Genomic DNA, 24,281 nt, shown 5'->3' with positions numbered 1-24,281 from the left:
GTCCTGAGCCCATTGAGAACTGTCTGTCTGGCTAGTTGGGCTGGAGGTCAACGGAAGCCTCAAGAACTCTGGGTTGGAGGGCTTTGGAACAGACAACTAGGGGTGGCACCTGGGGAGAATAGGTCCAGGTGACCTGGACTCCCTATTCTCCGTGCCTGGGATATTCTGGGGTCATGGTGCCTTCCCAAACACAGGCCCAGGCTCTGAGTGGGCCTGCTCTCTGTAGACTGAATTCAGCACCAGTGAAAGGCTTTGAGAAGGACGTGGGCAGCAAAACAACACTGCGCATCACCTACCCCGAGGGCGCCATGCAGCGGCCTGAGCAGTACGAGCGAGATTCTCTCTTTGTCCTCGCCGGCTTCAAGTGGCAGGACTTTAAGTGGTTGAAATACATCGTCTACAAGGAGAGAGTGGTAAGCTCTCCTGGCACCAGCTCCTTCCCCTCTTGTCCTGGCCTTCCGCAACTCCTGAGCAGTCCCGCCCCTTGAATGCAGCAAAGAACGAGTAAGAACCTTCAAAAGAAGCATTAATGACCCAAAGCTGAAATCACCCAATGGCAACCAGAGGGCAAAGAGGTCAGGAGATTGCCAGGGTTACTGGCCAAACTCCGGGAGCCAATATGCCTGAAACCTGCTACCTGCTTCCAGGTGCCCAGGTGCAGATCCTTTCTCAGCCTTCTGTAGCCAGACCCCAGCAGCCCCAGGGGCCCTTCCCTGGCCTTAGATCTCCTGGCCGAGGAAAGCTCTGTCTCTCAGGCCAGCCTTCGTATCACTCCCAGTCTTTCTACTCTACTGCCCTGACCTTGTAGCTGCCTCCCTTGCCCCTCTTCTCCTCTGTAAGTCTCTCTGGCTGTGGTCTTAGTGGTCCCTGCCCTCTTTCCCAGCCTGGGTTCTGCAGGGACAGCAGACCCCTCAACTTGAGAGTGCCAGCTCCCAAACTTAGAAGTCCTGGCCTGTTTCCACTTTGTACTTTTACCACTGACTTAGAGCTGAATCCCCAACCTGCCACTGAGTCTGATCATTGGGAATGATCAGGTTCTACTGACTGTTCTAAGCAGGTAAGGGTCTGGGCCCATTTCTTTAGGGAGCTTATGTGGCAGAGTAAGGTCAACTGCTCTTTAGGAGACCACCACTGAGTTCCCTCCCGAGACCTCTACTTCCCAGCTCTGGGCCTACAGGGACATCCATGAACTTGTCCAGGCCTACTCCCCCACAACCAGCTGTCACCAGCAGCCCCAGGGGTGGGGTACTGCAGAGCTCAGGCCATTCATCTTCTAATACCCAAGCCTCTTACTAGAGGAGGATGATGACAGACAGCCCTCTGCCTACAGTGAGAAGCTAATTGTTCTTTCTGGAGGTTTAGAGAATAGTTGGGAGTGGGAACAGCTTCCCTTGCCTGTAGGGTCTCAGTGCAATTTGGTTTAACTCCACAGCTCTTTCCCAAGCAAGGCCAAGTACAGGCAGTGTCAAGTAGGTAGCAAGCAAGAGAGAAGACAGAAGTCAGGTCCAGAAATTCAGGTAGGTGGGACAGTGGGGAAGGGGAATCCATTTCAGAACCAGACTGGATGAGACACCTGGGCTCCACAGTGTCCAGTCCACCTCCCCAAAGGGGAGGAAAGGGCCAGGCAGCAGAGTGATCATTTGGCTTTAGCCAGACCCAGCTTCAAGCAGGCCCACTGCCCACACAGACCAGGTAAATAACAGCGGTTCCAGGAGTACCCTCCTGTTTTCAGAATCCTGGGGACTGAGACACTAGTGTTTTCAGAGTCCCTCTCTTTGCCTTGAGGGCAGTAGAATCAGGGTCACAGATAGACACTTTTAAGGGAGAATGGTAGGAAATAGAGTCTGTCCTGGTGAACCCCAGTGAGCCTAAGGGCTGCTGTCTCACTCTGGCCTTCTGCCATCTTCCTTTCACATCGTTTCCTCTGCCCATGGGCACCTGTCACAGCCTCCCTCAGGGCAAGAGCTCCTAAGGGGCAGGGCTTGATCCCATTGGTTTTTACCCTTCAGTGCTCAGTCACCATAAATGATCTGGAATTGGCTCAAACACCAGTTCCTACTTCCTACTGGGCAGACTGGGAAAAGCCAGGCAGTTCAAATAAGGCCAGGCCAAAGGGGTGGGTCAGAGCCTGTTGTGGGTGTTATCACATGTTCCTTCCAAGAACACCAATGTCAGTTAATTCAAGGTTCTTAAAATTCATCCAAGGGAGTAAGGAAAGAAAGAAGAAAAGGAAGGAAGCCAGCTAGAGTCGGAGAACTCACTATACTCAGGCTACTCAAGAAGCAGACAGCAGGGCCTTGCTTTTCCCAGGAAGCTGAGGAGCTCTCCGCCTGGCCTGGCCTTGGCAGCAGGCAGATTCAAGGTACTAGCATTGCAGGACGAGGCACAGGCACAGGCTGACTCTTGCTGACATCTGTGTCCGTCCTGGCCACACCCAGGGCTCTAGGACCAGCCTTGTATTGGTGAGAACTCCTACCCAGGGTGGGTGGGGGTGAGTGGGAAGGGGAGACAGGAGACAGGGAGGAGTCCTCTGAATTACTGTGGGCCTTCCTTGGCTCCAAAGTGAAAGATAATTTGGCCCTTTAGAGTGAGCTGCCAGAGGAATGCTGGGGTTGCCTGTGGCCTCGCCTCCCCCATCTCAGGGTGGACCTGCCCAGGCCCTTTGGCTGCCCAAGGGACCTCTTCTTTAGTGTCCTTCTCCACCCCAAGCCCAAGGCTAATGCCTTCCCAGGACCTCACCCATGCTCTGCCTCACTTCCCTGGCATCTGAGACCCAGGAAAATGTGAGAGGCTGCTTCTCCAGGTCCCCTCCTGTCTGGTGCCCTAGTCACCAGCTTGTCCTGCTCCTGTAGGGATGTTTCCAGTCATGCAGCCTCTGGGCTGCTGGAGAGCTCTGCACCTGTCTGGAGCCTCACCTGCAGAATTCTGGCAGGAAGCAGCTCTGTGTTCTGGAGCCAAGGCCTGGCAGGGCAGGGCTGGAACAGGAATTAGGCCTCAGTCACAGCTGCTTCCTGCCACTTACTGCATGAGGAGTCTTTTAAAGCCTGTAACTTTCTAGTACCCAGGAGTCCTCATAGGATATGGGAAGGGGCAGGGGGGAAGATGTAGGAAAGGACGGCCAAACAACCCAGAGAACAGCCTGTGCCAGAGCTGGCCTTACCTTCTTCCATCTGAGAACTCTCCTCTTCATCATTTGTGGCCATTTGGGTCCCTGACTCACTGGACAGTGGCACTGATATCTCCAAACAGGTTACAAAAAGGCCTTTTGTCTCCCAGATCCCAGGAGCCGTGGCCAAGCCAGCAAGCAGGTATAGGAGTTCCCAGCAGGCTGTGTGCTCAGGGCAGCTCAGAAGAGCACCAGTGGATGGGCAAGCACAGCACGGAAGCTGAGGCTTGGAGGAAGGGTGGAGCCAGGGACATGGGGGTGCAGCCTCCAGCTCCGGTGCAGGTCTTCTCAGAGGTGCCTCTGCAGTCTTCCCCAACACACTCACTCACTTATCAGATGTCCCTGAGGTATTCTCTTTGCAGGCTCTACATTGGCCCCTGGGAATACAAAGAGGAATTAAGCACTGTTTCCAACCAAAGTAGCTCACAGTCTAGTGGGAGAGTCCCAGAGCTAGAGTTACAGTACAGTGTGGAGGCTACTATGATGAGGAAGGCCTAATGCAGCTCTGGGGCAGGTGGGGGACAAAAGAAGGCCTCTTGGAGGAGTCACTCCTGAGCTGGACCCTGAAGGAAGAGTTAGGAGTGAGTGGGCGAAAGGAATTACAAGCAAAGGGAACAGCATGTGTAGACCCAAGAGACCATGCTCCCTTCAGGAAACTGGAGGTGTGCTGTGTGGATCAAGCATGGCGCAATGAGGGTGGTGTGTCAGAACGTGCTGCCTAATGCCTCCAATGCTGTGACCTGTGCATCCCCTTCCTGCTATTGGATGAAGGCTGGAGACACCCCATCCACTGTCCAGAGGACGGAGCCCTGGGGTCTGGAGAGGACAGGACATGTGAGAGGCAGAGCCTCCCATCCCCATCCCTCAGGCCCTGCCCTCTTGCCTCTGCCAGCCTCCCCCACTGCGCCTCAGCAGGCCACAGAAGCCCCTGGGAACTGCCTTCCAGCCCCGTTTGCTGCCTCCTCTTCCTCCTCCTCCCCACTCCTAAAACCAGAAAGCCAGCCTCGCTGCTGAGCACCTCTGACTGGTCATCAATTCAGTGAGGCCCTGGGGCCTAGGCTGGGTGGGTGTGGGGTGGTCCCAGCCCTGCAGGGGAAAGGGAGAGGACAGGGTTGGGAGTGGGTCCCTGAACAGCCTTGACACAGCACTACCCTCCAGCTGTACTTCAGTCCCTGGGAAGAGAGGGAGGAGGGCAGGATCTAAGAGGCCAGCCAGGACCCCACATTCAAGCACAGGGAGACTGAGTCCCTGATTTTAGAGTGACAACATGGCTTAAGAGGGGAAAATGGCTTAGGCCTTGGAGTTACACAGATTTGGGTTTAAGTTTAGACTCTCGCTTATTAGTGGGCTACCTTAAGCACATCACCTAACCTCCTTAGATTTAGTGTCATTGATACAGTAGATGAGTAGTGCTGTGCATCTTTCAGCATTATTTTTTAAATTAGATAAGATGAAATCTAGAAGCATCTAGCATAGAGAACTTAGTAAGTTCTCAGTCTATAGCAAATAGTAATGTTATTTTTTTTATTATTACTGGTGGTGATTTTGCTGTTAGAAAAGCCCAATTATCCCAGGGAGCAAAGCATTTTTCTGTCAGGCTGTAGGACTTGACCTAGGAGGTGACCCAGAAGCAGGGGTCAGAGGCCAGGCCTAGAGGAGGGAGAGACAAGGAGCCTCCTGGTGAAAGGCAGTAGGGCTGGACCATAGGGCAGATGGGGCCACCACATCCCCAGATGTAAGGCCTCTTATTGGACCAGGCCCAAATGGGGATTGAGTGATGTCCACCTGCACCTGCACCTGTTCCCTGTTCAAGCCTGAGAGGGATGCAGAGCCTTAGCGTGGACTCTCTCCTGGGAGACTCAGTGCAGGCCTCCTGCTGCCGAGCCAGCATTCACCACCCAGCCCAGGCTTCTCACCAAGCCTCTGAGACCAGCCCTTCGAGGATTCTCCACCATTTCCTTTGCGGCCATCACCAGTGGCCGCAGCTCTTTCTCCCATGCCTCTTATCCCTGGGAGGGCCAGGAGATTTCATGTCACTGCCTTTTGCCACATCTTAACCATTGCTCCTCTACCCTCAGATAAAAATGCTCAAGAATGGGGACTCCCTCAGCTCCTCTTCCTCACTGTCTTCTGTAAGCTCTTTGTCACTGCCTCATAATTATTACCATGTCATTCTCCTCCTCCTGCTCCCCTTCCCGCCACTCTTCCTCCCCCTCCCCCTCCTGCTCCTCTTCCCACCACTCTCCCCCTCCTCCTGCTCCTCTTCCTGCCACTCTTCCTCTCCCTCTTCCTGTTCCTCTTCCTGCCACTCTTTCCCCTCCTCCTGCTCCCTTTTCCACCACTCTTCTTCCCCTTCCTGCTCCTCTTCCCACCACTCTTCCTCCTCTTCCTGCCACTCTTCTCCCCCTCCTCCTGCTCCTCTTCCCGCCACTCTTCCTCGCCCTTCTCCTGCTCCTCTTCCCACCACTCTTCCTCCTGCTCCTCTTCCTGCCACTCTTCCTCGCCCTTCTCCTGCTCCTCTTCCCACCACTCTTCCTCCTGCTCCTCTTCCCGCCACTCTTCCTCGCCCTTGTCCTGCTGCTCTTCCCGCCACTCTTCCTCTTCCTCCTCCTGCTCCTCTTCCCACAACTCTTCCTCCTCCTCCCCCTGCTTCTCTTCCTACCACTCTCCCTCCCCCTCCTCCTCTTCCTGCCACTCTTCCTCCTCTTCCTCCTCCTGCTCCTCTTCCCACCACTCTTCTCCTCCCCCTCCTCCTCCTCCTGTTTCTCTTCCTGCCACTCTTCCTTCTCTTCCTCCTGTTCCTCTTCCCGCCACTCTTCCCCCTCCTTCTGCTCCTCTTCCCGCCACTTTTCCTCCCCCTCCTCCTGTTCCTTTTCCTGCCACTCTTCCCCCTCCTTCTGCTCCTATTCCTGCCACTCTTCCTCCCCCTCCTCCTGCTCCTCTTCCCGCCATTCTTCCTCCCCTGCCTCCTCCTGCTCCTCTTCCCGCCATTCTTCCTCCCCTGCCTCCTCCTGCTCCTCTTCCCGCCATTCTTCCTCCCCTGCCTCCTCCTGCTCCTCTTCCTGCCACTTTTCCTCCCCCTCCTCCTGTTTCCCTTCCCGCCACTCTTCCTCCTCCTTCTGTTCCTCTTCCCACCACTCTTCATCCTCCTCCTTATGTTCCTCTTCCTGCCACTTTTCCTCCCCCTCCTCCTCCTGCTCCTCTTCCTGCCACTTTTCCTCCCCTCCTCCTGCTCCTCTTCCTGCCACTCTTCCTCCCCTCCTCCTGCCCCCCTTCCTACCACTCTTCCTCCCCTCCTCCTGTTCTCCTTCCTGCCACTCTTCCTCCCCTCCTCCTGTTCTCCTTCCTGCCACTCTTCCTCCCCTCCTCCTGTTCTCCTTCCTGCCACTCTTCCTCCCCTCCTCCTGTTCTCCTTCCTGCCACTCTTCCTCCCCTCCTTCTGTTCTCCTTCCTGCCACTCTTCCTCCCCTCCTCCTGTTCTCCTTCCTGCCACTCTTCCTCCCCTCCTCCTGTTCCTCTTCCTGCCACTCTTCCTCCCGTTCCTCTTCCTGCCACTCTTCCTCCCCTCCTCCTGTCCTCCTTCCTGCCACTCTTCCTTCCCTCCTCCTGTTCTCCTTCCTGCCAGTCTTCCTCCCCTCCTCCTGTTCTCCTTCCTGCCACTCTTCCTCCCCTCCTCCTGTTCTCCTTCCTGCCACTCTTCCTCCCCTCCTCCTGTTCTCCTTCTTGCCACTCTTCCTCCCCTCCTCCTGTTCTCCTTCCTGCCACTCTTCCTCCCCTCCTCCTGTTCTCCTTCCTGCCACTCTTCCTCCCCTCCTCCTGTTCCTCTTCCTGCCACTCTTCCTCCCCTCCTCCTGTCCTCCTTCCTGCCACTCTTCCTCCCCTCCTCCTGTTCTCCTTCCTGCCACTCTTCCTCCCCTCCTCCTGTTCTCCTTCCTGCCACTCTTCCTCCCCTCCTCCTGTTCTCCTTCCTGCCACTCTTCCTCCCCTCCTCCTGTTCTCCTTCCTGCCACTCTTCCTCCCCTCCTCCTGTTCTCCTTCCTGCCAGTCTTCCTCCCCTCCTCCTGTTCTCCTTCTTGCCACTCTTCCTCCCCTCCTCCTGTTCTCCTTCCCGCCACTCTTCCTCCCCTCCTCCTGTTCTCCTTCCCGCCACTCTTCCTCCCCTCCTCCTGTTCTCCTTCCCACCACTCTTCCTCCCCCTCCTCCTGTTCCTCTTCCCGCCACTCTTCCCCCTCCTTCTGCTCCTCTTCCCACCATTCTTCCTCCCCTGCCTCCTCCTGCTCCTCTTCCCGCCATTCTTCCTCCCCTGCCTCCTCCTGCTCCTCTTCCCACCATTCTTCCTCCCCTGCCTCCTCCTGCTCCTCTTCCTGCCACTTTTCCTCCCCCTCCTCCTGTTCCCCTTCCCGCCACTCTTCCTCCTCCTTCTGTTCCTCTTCCCACCACTCTTCACCCTCCTCCTTCTGTTCCTCTTCCTGCCACTTTTCCTCCCCCTCCTCCTCCTGCTCGTCTTCCTGCCACTTTTCCTCCCCTCCTCCTCCTCCTCTTCCTGCCACTCTTCCTCCCCTCCTCCTGCCCCCCTTCCTACCACTCTTCCTCCCCTCCTCCTGTTCTCCTTCCTGCCACTCTTCCTCCCCTCCTCCTGTTCTCCTTCCTGCCACTCTTCCTCCCCTCCTCCTGTTCTCCTTCTTGCCACTCTTCCTCCCCTCCTCCTGTTCTCCTTCCTGCCACTCTTCCTCCCCTCCTCCTGTTCTCCTTCCTGCCACTCTTCCTCTCCTCCTCCTGTTCTCCTTCCCACCACTCTTCGTCCCCCTCCTCCTGTTCCTCTTCCCGCCACTCTTCCCCCTCCTTCTGCTCCTCTTCCTGCCATTCTTCCTCCCCTGCCTCCTCCTGCTCCTCTTCCCGCCATTCTTCCTCCCCTGCCTCCTCCTGCTCCTCTTCCCGCCATTCTTCCTCCCCTGCCTCCTCCTGCTCCTCTTCCTGCCACTTTTCCTCCCCCTCCTCCTGTTCCCCTTCCCGCCACTCTTCCTCCTCCTTCTGTTCCTCTTCCCACCACTCTTCACCCTCCTTCTTCTGTTCCTCTTCCTGCCACTTTTCCTCCCCCTTCTCCTCCTGCTCCTCTTCCTGCCACTTTTCCTCCCCTCCTCCTGCTCCTCTTCCTGCCACTCTTCCTCCCTTCCTCCTGCCCCCCTTCCTACCACTCTTCCTCCCCTCCTCCTGTTCTCCTTCCTGCCACTCTTCCTCCCCTCCTCCTGTTCCTCTTCCTGCCATTCTTCCTCCCCTCCTCCTGTCCTCCTTCCTGCCACTCTTCCTCCCCTCCTCCTGTTCTCCTTCCTGCCACTCTTCCTCCCCTCCTCCTGTTCTCCTTCCTGCCACTCTTCCTCCCCTCCTCCTGTTCTCCTTCCTGCCACTCTTCCTCCCCTCCTCCTGTTCTCCTTCCTGCCACTCTTCCTCCCCTCCTCCTGTTCTCCTTCCTGCCACTCTTCCTCCCCTCCTCCTGTTCTCCTTCCTGCCACTCTTCCTCCCCTCCTCCTGTTCTCCTTCCTGCCACTCTTCCTCCCCTCCTCCTGTTCTCCTTCCTGCCGCTCTTCCTCCCTTCCTCCTGTTCTCCTTCCTGCCACTCTTCCTCCCCTCCTCCTGTTCTCCTTCCTGCCACTCTTCCTCCCCTACTCCTGTTCTCCTTCCTGCCACTCTTCCTCCCCCTCCTCCTGTTCCTCTTCCTACCACTCTTCCTTCTCCTCCTCCTGTTCCTCTTCCCGCCACTCTTCCTCCCCATCCTCCTGTTTCCCTTCCCGCCACTTTTCTTCCGCCTCCTCCTGTTCCTCTTCCCACCACTCTTCCCCCTCCTCCTCCTGCTCCTCTCCCACCACTCTCCGCCCTCCTCCTCCTGCTCCCCTTCCCGCCACTCTTGCCCCTCCTCCTCCTGCTCCTCTTCCTGCCACTCTTCTTCCTGTTCCTCTTCCCGCCACTCTTCCTCCTCCTCCTGTTCCTCTTCCTGCCACTCTTCCCCCTCCTCCTCCTGCTCCTTTTCCTGCCACTCTTCCTCTTGTTCCTCTTCCCGCCACTCTTCCTCCTCCTCTTGCTCCCCTTCCCGCCACTCTTACCCCTCCTCCTCCTGCTCCTCGTCTTGCCACTCTTCTTCCTGTTCCTCTTCCTGCCACTCTTCCTCCTCCTCCTGTTCCTCTTCCTGCCACTCTTCCCCCTCCTCCTCCTGCTCCTCTTCCTGCCACTCTTCCTCCTGTTCCTCTTCCCGCCACTCTTCCTCCTCCTCCTGTTCCTCTTCCTGCCACTCTTCCCCCTCCTCCTCCTGCTCCTCTTCCTGCCACTCTTCTTCCTGTTCCTCTTCCCGCCACTCTTCCCCCTCCTCCTCCTGCTCCTCTTCCTGCCACTCTTCCTCCTGTTCCTCTTCCCACCACTCTTCCTCCTCCTCCTGTTCCTCTTCCTGCCACTCTTCCCCCTCCTCCTCCTGCTCCTCTTCCTGCCACTCTTCCTCCTGTTCCTCTTCCCGCTACTCTTCCTCCTCCCCCTGTTCCTCTTCCCACCACTCTTCCTCCTCCTCCTGTTGCTCTTCCTGCCACTCTTCCCCCTCCTCCTCCTGTTCCTCTTCTCACCACTCTTTCTCCTCCTGTTCCTTTCCTTGCTGCTTTTCCTTCCTTTTGTTCTCCTCTTCCTTCTGCCATCACTATCATTATCATCATAGCTGTCACTTATTAAGCTCTTCAGTTTATCAGCTTTCCTTGAATTCATTCAGTTCTCATAATGACCCTATAGCTAGGTAATGTTATTATACCCATCCTAGAGATTAAGAAACTAGGGTACAGAGAGCATATGTTATTTGTGTAAGGTCACACAACTAGTTAAGTGGTAGAGCCTAATTAAAACTCAGATCTCACTGCCTCAGGGATCTTCCTAAGAAATAAATCTGACCACATACCTTCCTGGTTAGAATCCTCCATCAGTCAGCTCCTATCTGCCGTGGTCTGTGAGGATGGTAAGAACTACTGTTTACTGGACTCTTCTCCATGCCAGGCCCTGGACAATGTGGTTTATTTGCATCATCTCAGCCAGCCATCTCCACAACCCTACAAGGCAGGTACTATGAGTAGTAGTAAGCAGTAGAGCCGCATTTTGGACTGAAGGTGTCTCACTTTAACCATTGCACTATAACACCTCCCATTTATTCATTGATTCAGCAAATCCAAAGCAATGACCAACATCATGTGGAGTCCCATTCTTCAAGCACAGTCTCACTCACTTGACAGCTCCCTTTCCCAGTGCTTTCCTTCACATCCAGCCAGTCTAGTACCAGGGACTGAATGTCACCCATGGGAGAGAAGCTACAGCTGAGGTGGTAACACATGGTGTCACCTTAGTAGCATCTCAGTGCTGCTTCCCATTCCTGTGTCCTGTCTGGGGTCCTTGATCATCTCAGATCTCTACCCTCATCATCTTCAATTCCACTGTACCTCCATCCTATTCCAAAGAAATTGCGTGTCCAGCTGCACAGGGAAAATAAAGGTTGTCACCAGCCAAGAACTCTCAGCTTCCTGCTTCCCATCTACAAACTTACCTGCATCCCCATTCATCCCTGCTTCCTCCTCTACCATCTCTCCTGTGCCTCTGCCATTCATGGTCAGTTCTCTCCTGTCCTGGATACCATTTCCCTTCACCTTCTCAGGACTGTCTTCATTCCTTTGTCTCCTTTCTCACCTCTTTGCCGGGTCCTCCTCTCACATCTATGAATGTATTTGGATCTCTTTCACCTTAAAAATAAAAGCCCTCTCTTTAGCTTATATTTACCTCTCTTCTTTTCTCTTTCAAGTTTCTGGGAAAAGTCATCGCCTGTCCCAGTGTCTCCCTGTTTGCCATCTGTTTCTCAGCTTCTCCATCATGGCTTCCAAAGCCACTCTCACCTGGCAGTGACCTTCTGATTCTAAATCCAGCAGACTCAACCTCTGCCCTCCCTTTAAAGGAGCAGCTTGTCAGCAAGCATCCAGTGAGCATTTACTGTGTAGTGGGCACAGTGCTGGGTTCTAGGGATAGCCCCTGGTTCTTAAAACTCATGGCCAAAACCTGGGAAGCATCCTGATTCCACCATTGCCTTTGCCTTCCATATTCAACTCTTCAGTCTCCAAATCTTTCATTCTCCCTTCTAAATCTGTCTGGCTTGGATTATTTCAGCAGCTTTCTGTCTGTTTCCCTGCCTCCAGTCAAGTCTCTCTCCAATCCATTCTCTACATCTGTATTCTAAAGAATCCTCCTAAAGTGACCAGGTGCTTCATTCCCCTGCTTTGGATCCCCATTTCCTAGATGCAGTGGTTCTCAAAGTTCCTTCTCATACCAGCAGCACCAATATCACCTGGCAACTTGTCGGATGTACATTTTTCAGTGGGGGCCTCACCTTAGAGCTTCTGAATGAGAAACTCTGGTTGGGCCCAGCGTTCTCTTTTAATAAGACCTCTGGATGATTTGCTTAGGCTCAAGCTCAAGAACCAATGGCCTGCAGGATAAAGCTTCAATTCCACAGCACAGAACTCCATGATCTGGCCCCCTTCCAAGCCTTCCCTTCTCCTTGCCACTTGTTTTGTTTTGTTTTGTTTGAAGTGGAGTTTGCTCTGTCACCCAGGCGGGAGTGCAGTGGCACGATCTCAGCTCGCTGAAACCTCCGCCACCCCCTCCAGGTTCAAGTGATTCTCCTGCCTCCACCTCCCAAGTAGCTGAGATTACAGGTGCCCGCCACCACGCCTGGCTAATTTTTGTATTTTTAGTAGAGATGAGGTTTCGCCATGTTGGCCAGGCTGCTCTCAAACTCCTGACCTCAGGTGATCTGCCTGCCTCAGCCTCCCAAAGTGTTGGGATTACAGGTGTGAACCACTGTGCCCGGCCCATGCCACTCTTTAGCACCCACCATGTACTCTCCACTCTGGCTATATGGACCTATGGATCCTATTTCACGCCTCTGTGTTCTACCTGTTTCCCTACCCATGGATGTATGAGATGCTCCTCTTCTTATAAGCCTCAGGAGGGCAGCAGCTGTCTTGTTGATCTCTGTAAGCCCATCACCTCCAGCAGTGTTTGAGGCATAGTTGGTATACTTAAGTGAAAAAGCAGATGTGGAAACTGAGGCCCAGAGTGCAGCAGTACCTTCGAGGAGAGTGGGGATTCTAACCCCAAACTCCTGCCTCCCAGTCAGGCTCTTTCCTCTCAACTAGGCTGCCTCCTTTCATTGCCCTGGAAGGTCTTTCTTTTAGGTTCAGACCCTTGCATCCTTTTGCTCTCTTCTTGCCTCTCCAGGGCATCTCTTTCCTCTTAGCCATGTTTGATCTTCTTTATGCAGTTCTGAGATCATTCTCCTTGATAAAGAAATGAGAACCGAACAGTCCCTGGCGCTCTGCCTTTCAGCTGCCTGTTGGCATCACATGGACCGCCCCAAGCCGGCTCTTCCTTTTGTTCATCGCTTTTTTCCAAATATAGCTTTCAAAAAGTTTTCTGACCCTCTTCTCATAGCACACATCAAAATAAATTCCAAACAGACTAAAAAGTGAAATATAAAAATACAACCAAAGGGAATTTTAAAGTAAGGATAGAAATCAAATCCCTGGAGGGAAAGAACTTTCAAGACACAAGTGCTAGAAGAAATCAAATTTGATAACATATTAGAATTTCAATTTAACACAAAAAGACTGCCACACAACTTTGAGAAACATATTTAGAACATATGGCAGGCAAAGGGTTATTATGAGAGTTAACAAGAAAGCCATTAGAATCCCAGCAGATAATGGACAGGAAACTGAACAGATCACACAGAAAGAAAGATAACTAGTAAACAACAGAAATATGTTTAACCTTCCTAGCAGTCAGAGAAATTCATGTAAAGGAAACAGGCTGCCATGTATCACCTACCATGTTTTCAAATAATGTGTTAAATTATCCTGCATGATGATGCCAAGAGTGCAGTGATGGTTGTGTCAAAGGCTACTGGTCGGAGTACAAATAGGGACCAGTTTTATGGAAAGGAAATGGAACTTGGTACCGAGAGCCATCACCCAGAGGCAGGAAAAGTCTGTGCACAAAGATTTTTATTGTAGTGTTACTTTATATTTTGTAGTGTTATTTATAATAGCCAAACCCAAATATTACCTAAGGGGTTTTTTTCTGTGAGTTATGGTCTCACTACATGGTGGAGTATAAAGCAGTAGCACAGCGGTCCTGCCGAGGGTGTGGGCAGCTGGACCAGCCAGCACAGCTGCTATCCCCAAACCTTCAGTGCAGGCAGGATTGGCAGGTAAAGCACTGGCCTCAGTGTTAGGAACTGAAAACAAATCTCTTCTTCTGCCACAATTCACATCTTTGAGTTTCATTTTCTTCATCTATAAAATGGAAATCATGAAGGCTTCTCTGCATAGCTACCTGTTATTCTGCTATAAGAACTAGTAGGACAATGCAAAGGGAACAGCGACACACTGTGCTCATTTGCAATGACAGTCACCTTCTGAGAAGTGAGAATGGGCACAAGAAATATTGCCTGCCCACTGGGCAGAATCCCAGACCACAGGATGAGGAGTAAGAGTGTCGGCGAGAGCAACAGGGCCTGGGCCCAAGGGTACAGATGCCACCTGATCAGGAGGGTCCTGCCACCTTGTTTCTTGGCCTTCAGGATACAGATGAACCTGCATGTTTTGGGCATAGAGAACAACATTGGCAAAGAGCATGGTGTATTTAGTGAATTAAAAATAATTCAGTATAACCAGGGTGTGGCATGGGCATGGTACTGCCCTTTGACCTGAGAGAAGCATCTGCCCCGGGCCCCACTGTGGTGCTCCTCTGGCCACAGCCTTTGCCGTGGAGTGAAGAGGAATATGCAGAGCCAAGAGGGATGTACCCACCCCAGGTCCATCTGCCTTGAGAGACCACTATCAGGTAATGGAGACCTCAGAATTTTTTGCCCTAAAAGTGACAAGTCCAAGTCCACTTCCATCTTCTTGAGGGCAGAATATAACACTCTGTGCGTACCCTAAGCCCAAGAAGGGTATTTGCAGAGGCTGTGAGCAGAGCTTGGATGTGTGGAGTGAGGAGGAGTCTACACACATGCACATACTTCTTTTTTTTTTTTTTTTTTTGAGACAGGGTCTTACTCCGTTGCCCAGGCTGGAGTGTAGTGGCACAATCTCGGCTGATTGCAGCCTTGACCTCACCTCCCTGGGCTCTGGTAATCCTCCCACCTCAGTCTCCCTAGTAGCTGGGGCTATAGGTGTGCACCACCACACCTGACTAATATTTCTATTTTTTTTTTTTTTGTAGAGATGGGGTTTTGCACAAGACTTCTTATGGTATGGGATGGGACCAGGGGTGGGAGGTGGGCCAGACCACCATGGTCCAGCACAACAGATCTCCAGGGTCAGGATTCCAAATTCAAACCTGTCCTTCTAGGACATTTTTCAAGGAAGGATATATCTATATCTATCTATATATACATATATTTATTTTTTAAACAAGGTCTGGCCATGTCACCCAGGCTGGAGTGCAGTGGTGCGATCTTGGCTCACTGCAGCCTCCGCCTTCCAGGCCCCTGCCATCCTCCCACCTCAGCCTCCCAAGTAGCTGGGGACTACAGGTGCATGCCACCACAACTGGCAAATTTTTGTATTTTTTTGTAGAGACGGGGTTTCACCATATTGCCCAGGCTGGTCTCAAACTCGTCAGTTCAAGTGATCTGCCCACCTCAGCCTCGCACGGTGCTAGAACATATTTAACAGCTTGATAGCTTGCCTCATAACTTTCGGATATTTAGAATTAAATTTTAGACATGTGATATGTGTGTCATGTGACATGGTGGCAGTGGCTGGAGATGAGGCTAGGTGAGCAGGGGACAGATGGTGAAGGGTCTTAAAAGCCAAAGTCTCATCAAGGAGCCTGGACCTTATCCTGAGGACCAATAATAGCAGAAGCTAACAAGAGCTGACTTTGTGCCAAACATATTATATGCATGACTTTAAACTGTCATAACACAAAAACACTATAAAGGAGAGCTAGTATTACTGCCCTTATTTTATAGGAGAGGATAATGAGACTTTGAAGGGTAAACAACTTGTTTAGGGGTACAGAGTTAGAGTAGTTGGGGGTGTGAGGGTTCACAATCAGACCTGCACTCTTAATTGTCAACACAAGCTGTTGCAGTGGGCAGTGGAAAGCCACTGAAGATTTTCAGCCTGAGAATGTCGAGATCAGATTTGTGCAGGGATGTGAATAAACTGAAGGGAAAGCAAGAGGGAGTCAGAGAGAGCTGATGGCTGTTAGAGTCACCCCAGGAGAGTTGGTGGCCCGTCCTAAGGCAGTAGCAGCAGGGAGCATAGGCGTGGGCACATCTGCCTACTCTTGCTGTGAAAGCCTACCATGGTTAATCTCTATTCCCAGACCTGTGAGCACACCAGGAAACATTCTCTCAGGAGCCTGGCGGGGAAAGTGCTTTCTTCCCAGATGTTTTCCCCATTGCTCCTGGATGTTCTGACAAGAGCAGAACAGGTTGCATCAGCAGGAGTCTGGCAGCTCCACACAGAGGAGCTGGGTCCAGACTTGACTGAGGCACGGACATTCCTGAAGGAGGAGGGATTCGACAAGGAATGCAGCCCACAGCTGGCCTTGAGGAGAAGCTGGACCATGCCGGGCCAGCAGCACTGGCTGGCTTTATAGGCCTCTGTTGTGTCCTGTGGATTGGGGATATGAGATGTGAGAAGCCTTGGGCCAGATGTGGACACTTGCAGGCACAGGCCTTGTGGAATAGGACTGTGTGCTGGCAGCAGGGCTGGCAGTGTCTCCAGCAGCAGGCACACCTCCCCACGGGGAGCCAGGGGGAAAGGCTGGCTCTCCCATTCAGATAGATGTATGCACGTGTGCAGGTGTGGATGTGTGGATGTGTTCTGGCCTCTCCGGTGGCTGACGTTGCTGACCACACCCTCTGCTTCACTCTCCTGGCCTCTGTGACACTCACTATAATCATAATAAGTAAGATTTATTGAGCTTGCTATATACCAGACCCCGTGCCAGATGCTGTAAAATGCACGGCATCTCTAATCCTTACAGCTATCTGGGAAGTAGGTCTTGTCAGCCCTATTGTATGCACAAGGAACTTGAGGCTTAAAGAGAGGACACAATGTGCCCCGGGTCACAGAGATGTGGAGCTGGGATTGAGCCTCTGTTTTTCACACTCCCAAAGCCTCTGCAGTGGTACACAGATGTTCTGTGTATGTGCCTGTGTACGTTTTTCTGAGAAGAGGAGTTACAGCTTGTTTTTTAGGAAACAGGCTGAGATTTTGTTGGTACTTGATGTTTTTGTGGCTGGGGAAACACGGAAATGCCCAAACCATATCTTGGTCTTACTGTTTCTCCTTTCCCTGAAATCTCTGAGGAAACTACACCAGGACAGTGGCAGATGAGAAAGAATAAAAGGAGCGCTGGACTGTCGCTGTGTCGGGCTCCCAGTTCTCCAGTGCAGGGCTCCCTGGGATTGTGACCTAAAACAGGGCTCCTTCCCCAGGGTCCCAACATGACTCTCAGCCGCTGCTGGCTGAGTAAGAACCTAGGGCAGTAAGACCTCAGCGCAGTGAGCCACGAAGGGCAGAGGCACAGGTGGCCTGCTCCAAGGAGGAGGCCCTGCCCAGCTCACCCACTGCCACGCAGAGGCAGCAAGTCAGGAAGGGCTGCCTTTGTGGGAGAGAATTTTCACCTCACACCAGTAATCGTGACACACTCAGTATCCTCAAATCTAAGCAGTCACATCAGGCATTTCTCCTCCCAGGAAAGAGTAAAGATGAGAAGAGAGGTGGCAGCTTTCCCCTCCCCATCAGATCGCCAAGGGGGTTGAGTTAATAAGCGAATTTCCTACCATTTGAGATGGTGATTAAATCCGGGACTTTTAGCATATGGAACAGACCAAGAGGGATTGTTTCAGGGAGGGCATTTCATGTGCAGAAAAACAGATTGTGAAGTCAAACGCTGCTCAGATTCTCGCCAGCTGTGCGTGTTCCCTGACAAGTCCCCTCACCATTCTGGGCCTCAGTCCCCTCTGAAAAATGGGACATGGGCACCAGAGAGACTGCTAAGAGCTCCCTTAGTGCTCTTAGAGGAGACAGGGGAGGTCTCCTTTATCTTTGACCCCTAACCCCTCAGACTTCCAGAGGCGGGAACTGCAGCAATGATACAAATGGTGTGGCGGAAAGAATGCCGTTTTGGAGTCAGGACACTTGGGTTTGAATCCACTTGCAGCCACTTGCAGGCTGCTTGACCTTGAACGTGTCGTGTCATTTCATCTTGGGACCTGTACCTGTGAAGTGGGTGAAAATTAAAGAGATAATAAAGTAACAGTCGTGAAACCAGCCTGGAGCCTCCTCACACACGTCCCCAGCTGTGCCCGATCCGGGTTCTCCCTATTCCTCCCGAGCAGCCCCCGTGCTTTCTCCCTCCTCTTTAGGTGTGTGCAGGGTAGGCACAGGCAGGAACCCCAGGTGGGAAGCTGTTGGGGCCTGCTGGGCCTGGAGAAGGGACAGGGGCTGTGCTGTGCTTGGCACAGGCTGGCACCTGCTGTTCCTGTCAGTCCACATCTGGCCCACCCAAGAGGGGCCTCCCCTCAGCTATGCCTAACCCTTCCCTTTCCTACTGTCTCCCAGCATCCCTCCCTTTACCTCCCTTATGCACACCCCACTTCTGGAGACAGGAGCAGGAAAAACTGGGGTCGGCTTGCTCAGCCTGACTGGCCCAGGGCTGAAACAGAAGTTTGCCACAAAGTTCCATTTTTTGAACTGACCTTTGGAAGACAGACAGTTTGCCAGAGAAAGAGATGTTGCCACAGAGGTGGGATCCGTGAGGAGGGAGTGGCTGGAACAGAGACAATCCACCAAAGGAGCAGCAGCGGAAGACGCTGAAGAGCTGCTAGTCACTGGGGGCCCTGGGTGGAGGTCAGGTCTCCTTTAGTAACCGTCACTGATGCCTCTTTGCTGCCTGTGCTGGGCCACGCCCTGGGCTACAGAGGTGAATCAGATGTGAGTCCCTGCCCTATGGGGCTAGTGTGCACTCAGCCTGGATTGGCTCATTTAATTCTTACAATAGCTTGTAAGCTAAATATTCATGATGTCCCTGGTTTATCCATAAGGAAATGGTACATTCCTTGCCCAGGATCTGCACATGGTGAGTGAGCAGATCGGAAGTTAAATCCTAGGACCAAGGATCTGAACTCCATATTTTACCACCTCTTAAAGGTTAGATGTCAGTTCCGCCTTGGGGTGGAGGGGGTGAGGAAAGACATGAAGGAGAAGCAGCTGCTGAGTCTTAGAAAATGGATGGGTCATGTGGATAGAGATGGGAAGGATGTTAGAGACAAGGAGCAGCATCAGCAAAAGCGTGGGGCATGAATTAGCAAGTGGGGACTTCAGATGGACTGAGACTGAAATGAGAGACAGATAGGTTACTGGCTAAAAGGCTCAGCTCTTCTTTAGGCAGTGGTGATGTGATCTGATTTGTACATGGAAAATCATTCTGGCAGAGAGAAAGTGGTTTGAGAGGCTGGGCGTAGTGGCTCACACCTGTAATCCCAGCACTTTGGGAGGCCGAGGTGGGTGGGTCACCTGAGGTCAGGAGTTGGAGACCAGCCTGGCCAACATGGTGAAACCCCATCTCTACTAAAAATACAAAAATTAGCTGGGCATGGTGGCATGCACCTGTAATCCCAGCTACTCAGGAGGCTGAGGCAGGAGAATTGCTTGAACCTGGGAGATGGAGGTTGCAGTGAGCTGAGATCATGCCACTGCACTCCAGCCTGGAGTGGTTTGGGAGGCAGAGGCAGCCCATCGTAGGCACTCATTAGTGCTCGCTGAATAAGTGAATAGAATTTTACAGTTATGTATTGTGTACCATTTATGTTTCAGTTTTATGTTTCAGTTACTCTACTGGGCTTTGGGGTGTTCAGCAGTCAAAAAGACAGACACTGTAAATGGCCAGTCATTAGGATAGTCCAGATATAGTCCAGATGAAAGATGATAAGACCCACCCTGGAAGTGGTGGCAGTAGGTTTGGGATCAAGGGATGGATCTGTACGGTTCTAAGCAGATAGACTCAAAAGAACTTGATGACCAGCAGCACAAGATAAGATGGACTGGAAAGGTGTAGGAGAATCTCAAGTCAGTTCCCAGGTTGCTGGTTTGGAAGACTGGATGGACAGTAGAGGATAGGGAACAAGGAGAAGGAAGAGGTCTGGAGAAACTAGAAACAATTTAGATATCCAACAACAGTGTTGGTTACATACATTATGGTACATCCATAAGACAAAATTCCTTTTTTTTGAGACAGGGCCTTTCTCTTTCGCCCAGGCTAGAGTGCAGTGGCTCTATCACGGCTCGCTGCAGCCTAGAATTCCTGAACTCGAGTGATTCTTCCACCTCAGCCTCCCGAGTGGCTGGGACCACAGTCGCATGCCCCGCTAATTATTCTATTTCTTGTAAAGACACTGTCTCACTATATTGCCCAGGCTGGTATTGAATTCCTGGGCTCAAGTAATCCTCTCACCTCAGCCTGCCAAAGTGCTGGGATTACAGGCATGAGCCAGCCACCGCACCTGGCCCAAAATTCTTAGAAGATATCATTTTGATAACTATGACATTCTTTTACATAAATGTATCGTTTAATGAAACCTCTGTTGTAAACTTTTGGATTTTTTTCTGTTTTTTCACTTTGTAAGTAATGCTGTAATAAAGAGCTTTTTACAAAGGTCTTCATTTTGATTATTTTTAGAAGGAAAATTTTGAGGTCATAAGATATAAACAGCTTTGAGGCCTTTGACACATAGATTGTTTTTTAGAAAGGCTGTGCCAAATTTACTCCTATAGCAGTTCAGGAGAATTTTCCCTCAGCAGACTACCACTAGCACCAAGATATAGATAAACAAATATACACATACACAGATTTTAGTGGTTAAAAAAATAATAACTTGTTAGTTTAATGTGCATTTCTTTGTCATTAGTGAGTTAAATTTTTCCATGCTTATTAACCTTTCATTTATGTGCTTTACCCATTTTTATGGGGCCTCATTGATTCTTCATGAGTTTTTAAAATATGCATTTCTTACTATTTGTGACAAAATTTTTACCACTTTTTTGTTTCCCTCTCTATACTATCTTGCATATATATATTATATATATATATATATATTTTTTTTTTTAAACAGAGTCTCACTCTGTCATTCACACTGGAGTACAGTGGTGCCATCTCGGCCCACTGCGACCTCTGTCCCCAGGTTCAAGTGATCCTTCCACCTCAGCCTACCCAAGTAGCTGGGACTACAGGTGTACACCACCACACCTGGCTATTTTTTGTATTTTTTGGTAGAAACGGGGTTTCACCATGTTTGCCAGGCTGGTCTTGAACTCCTGACCTGGAGTGATCTGCCCCTCGGCCTCCCAAAGTGCTGGAATTACAGGCTTGAGCCACCGCACCCAGCCTTATTTTGCGTATATTTTTGGTATGCCAAAGCACTTAAGAATGTTTATGAAGTCAAAACATGTCTTTTTCTTTATTTCTTCCATTGCATTAATGTATAGATAATTCAGTGATAAAATAGACATCTAAATTTTTTTCTTTCCCTTTCTGTTTTTTTTTTTTTTTAAGACAGGGTCTGACTCTGTCACCCAGGCTGGAGTGTGCAGTGGCGTGATGATGACTCACTGCAGCTGCCGCCTCCAGGGCTCCGGCAGTCCTCCTACCTCAGCCTCCGATGGTGTGAGATTACAGGCACATGCCACCATGCTCTGCTCATTTTTGTGTTTTCTATAGAGACAGGGTTTCTCCATGTTGCCCAAGCTGTTCTTGAACTCCTGGGCTCAAGCAATCCACCTGCCTCAGCCTCCCAAAGGGCTAGGATTACAGGCATGAGCCACCACGCCCAGCCTAGATTTCCCTTTTTTTGTTTTTTAAACACTTACTTATTTTGTATATGGCGTGAGGAGAGAAAGTAAATGGATCTTCTTCCCAAATGGAAAATATTCCAATCTCATTTGTTCCCATAACCTATACCTGTGTTGAACTGCTTCTAGGCGACCCTGTTTCACTGATCTTGGTTTTGAATCATATATATATGTCATTGTTGTAATAAGTGCAAACCCATAATATACTGTAATACCTAATTTTTAATTTGAGGGTGTTATGTTTACCTGATAAATCTTTTGGGTGGGTTTTTAGAATCCATTTGATAAATTTCAAAACATCCTACTGAGATTTTTTTCTTAGAATTATGTTAAACCTGTACATTAATCTGGGAGGAGCTGGCATTGGAGCCTTCCCATCCAGGAATATGATTTTGTCTTTCCCATTTTTTAAGTCATCTTTTTATATCAGTAAAAGATTATAGTTTTCCTCCTATAGTTCTCACATATTTCTTACGTTTATTGCTCAACAGTTGACTTTTTTATTACGATTGCAAATAAGAATCTTTTTGTTATATCTGATGACTGTTTCCTATTGCTGCAGTAAATTATTTTATCCATTCTAAGTTTAGTTGATTCTTCTAAGTTTTCTTTCTTTTTTTTTTTTTTTTTTTTTGAGACGGATTCTCACTGTCACCCAGGCTGGATTTGGAGTGCAGTGGTGCAATGTCTGCTCACTGCAACCTCCATCTCCCGGGTTCAAGCAATCCTCCTGCCTCAGCCTCCCAAGTAGCTGAGATTACAGGCAACTGACACCGTGCCTGGCTAATTTTTTGTATTTTTAGTAGAAATGGAGTTTTGCCATGTTGGTCAGGCTGGTCTTGAACTCCTGACCTCAGGTGATCCACCCGCCTTGGCCTCCCAAAGTGCTGGGATTACATGTGTGAGCCACTGCGCCCGGCTGATTCTTTTAGGTTTTCTATACAAATAACAGTTCGGTTGGAGCCCGTGGTTTGGCAGTGCCTCCAGTCTGCAGGGTTGGTTTGTGACTTCTCCAGCAGTGCTCAGGAGCCCAGTTGTAAAGGTAGAAAAAGAGGATGTATGGGTTGATCCCAAGTTCGGGATTTCCCTAGACTAGGGCAATAGAAGGACAAGGGGCAGAGTACTGGAGGAGCTCGCATGATAGTAGCTGATGTAATATACTTCAGGGTCTAGACAAGGAGGGGTGGACGCACTGAACAGTAAGGGCTGGGGAGCTAAAGGCCTCTGTGTCGTGGAGAGGGAGGAAGAGAGAGACTTGGAAGGAGGGGAAGCTGTGCCCCAGAATGGACACTAGGATGTCGGGTTTCAGAAGTGATGCCTTTCTAGTACAGTGCAGAGATCCTCAGGTAAGAATGATCCCTTTTTATGGTTAAAGAAACAGGCTTGGAGAGCTTGTTGCCCAGTCACCCAACTCTAGTCAACAGCAGTGTTGGTCTGCTATACTCTATTTGCTCACGCTCTGTCTCCATTTTTCAGGTCCACTCTAGAACAGTCGATGGAGAGAGCCAGGAGAGACAGCAGCAAGGGAAGTGGGAGCACAGGAGGGCAGACAGGAGAGAGGGCAGGCTCCTCCCAGCCCCTCAGCTGCTGCAAATAGGGAGGCAGGGCAGCTGCACTGCTGGGTCTTCTCATTGGCCCAGGAGCCTCCTCAGGCCACAGCAGCACACCCACAGCATCCCACATCCTGTGCCTGCCCGACGACTCGCTTCGTGTCCTCCTCTGTTACACACTGGAGCCCCACCACATGCTCTCTTCACCATCGTTCCCCTTGTCCCTGTCACACACCCCATTTCCCCAAACACAGATGGGCTTCCTACACCACAGGCCCTGGGTTCCCCATTAAACGCCTCATGCTCCCGCCTCACTGTCCCTACTTGGGGTCCCTAGGCTCATCCCTAGCTGTGTGCCTCGTTCAGGCCTGCTTTTGCTGTGTCCACAGAGTGCATCGGATGGCTTCTGGAAATCTGTGGCCACTCGAGTGCCCAAGGAGCCCCCTGAGATTCGAATCCTCAACCCATATTTCATCCAGGAGGCCGCCTTCACCCTCATTGGCCTGCCCTTCAACAATGGCCTCATGGGCCGGGGGGTGAGATATCTGGGCCCTGGGAGAGGGAGGAGGGAAGCTGGGTCAGAAGTGCCTTGGAAGTAAGGGTGGGTGGTGGGTGGGGTAGTGCTTCTGCAAAATAGCTTTCTGGGGAAGAGGGCTCAGTCCTTGGGCATGGAGGCTAGCTCTAGGGAGCTTGGCTGAAGTCTCAGCTGTCCCAGCCCTCCAGCTGAACTCTGCACGCCTTCTCTCCCCTCCACCCCCATCTTCCAGAACATCCCTACCCTTGGCAGTGTGGCAGTGACCATGGCACTACATGGCTGTGACGAAGTGGCAGTCGCAGGATTTGGCTATGACATGAACACACCCAATGCACCCCTGCACTACTATGAGACCGTTCGTATGGCAGCCATCAAAGAGGTTCGGGGCTGGGTGTGGGGGCAATCCCTGGGTGGTGATGAGGGGGAGGTGCATAAATGAGTAGTAAAGGGAGGAGCCAGTGGGTGGTCTGGCTGCCCAGAACTCCCCAGAAGGTCCTGACACCAAGCATCCTACGTGCCCTCTCCACAGCCTCCCACTGAACCCAGGGCCTTCTCCCTGAACTTTCCTTCCAAGGGACTCTCCCTGCCCTGGTCCTGCACCTCCCTCCCCTTCGCTGCATTCCCCAGCCAGGAACACTAGTCTAACACCAGCTCAGCCATCCTCTCTACTGCAGTTCCTGCCTTCCCCCAGAGGATGCCATTTTCCCTCAAAAAACCCACAACTAAACACTGCCTCTGGGTCTCAGGACTTCTCCATATCTCTTCCACCCTTCCCCACAGCTAAGCACTGCAGCTCTTCATACCCAGAATTGCTTCCCAAGCATCTGTATGTAGGGTACATTACAGGTCTCCAGCCTGTCAGCCAGCCTCTTCTGGCATTTCTCCCTCCCTAGCCAATACCCCATGTGGAAAATCTGAACCCCTCTTGCCACACTTCCGCTTTGACCACCAGCCTTCCACTGATCCCATCCTGAAACCTGGAAATCTTGGGCCAGTGCTTCAACAGTTTCTCTGCTGCTACATCTGGGTGATGGGAGGTTGTTGGAGGGAACCTCCCATCTGTGCAGATTCCTGTTTCTGTAAGTTTG

General features: G+C 51.4%; 1 protein-coding gene across 30 annotated transcripts in view; it reads left to right on the top strand.

Annotated features, from left to right (window-relative positions):
• The window catches only part of ST3GAL3 (ST3 beta-galactoside alpha-2,3-sialyltransferase 3), a 226,825-nt gene that overhangs the window by 193,121 nt on the left and 9,423 nt on the right, over window positions 1-24,281 (top strand). For 11 of the 30 annotated variants that reach the window (XM_024247713.3, XM_024247716.3, XM_063712765.1 and 8 more), the window contains 3 exons: window positions 227-413; window positions 23,048-23,194; window positions 23,426-23,572. In XM_024247713.3, the coding sequence (XP_024103481.1) occupies window positions 227-413; window positions 23,048-23,194; window positions 23,426-23,572 (481 nt within the window). The other 19 variants (XM_024247714.3, XM_024247703.3, XM_024247700.3 and 16 more) reach the window with 11 other exon arrangements.

The sequence above is a fragment of the Pongo abelii genome, chromosome 1 (assembly GCF_028885655.2).
Source record: "Pongo abelii isolate AG06213 chromosome 1, NHGRI_mPonAbe1-v2.0_pri, whole genome shotgun sequence".
Classification (NCBI taxonomy): Eukaryota; Metazoa; Chordata; class Mammalia; order Primates; family Hominidae; genus Pongo; species Pongo abelii.
The sequence above is the reverse complement of the archived record's forward strand: the minus strand, read 5'-3'. Positions and strand labels throughout refer to the sequence as shown.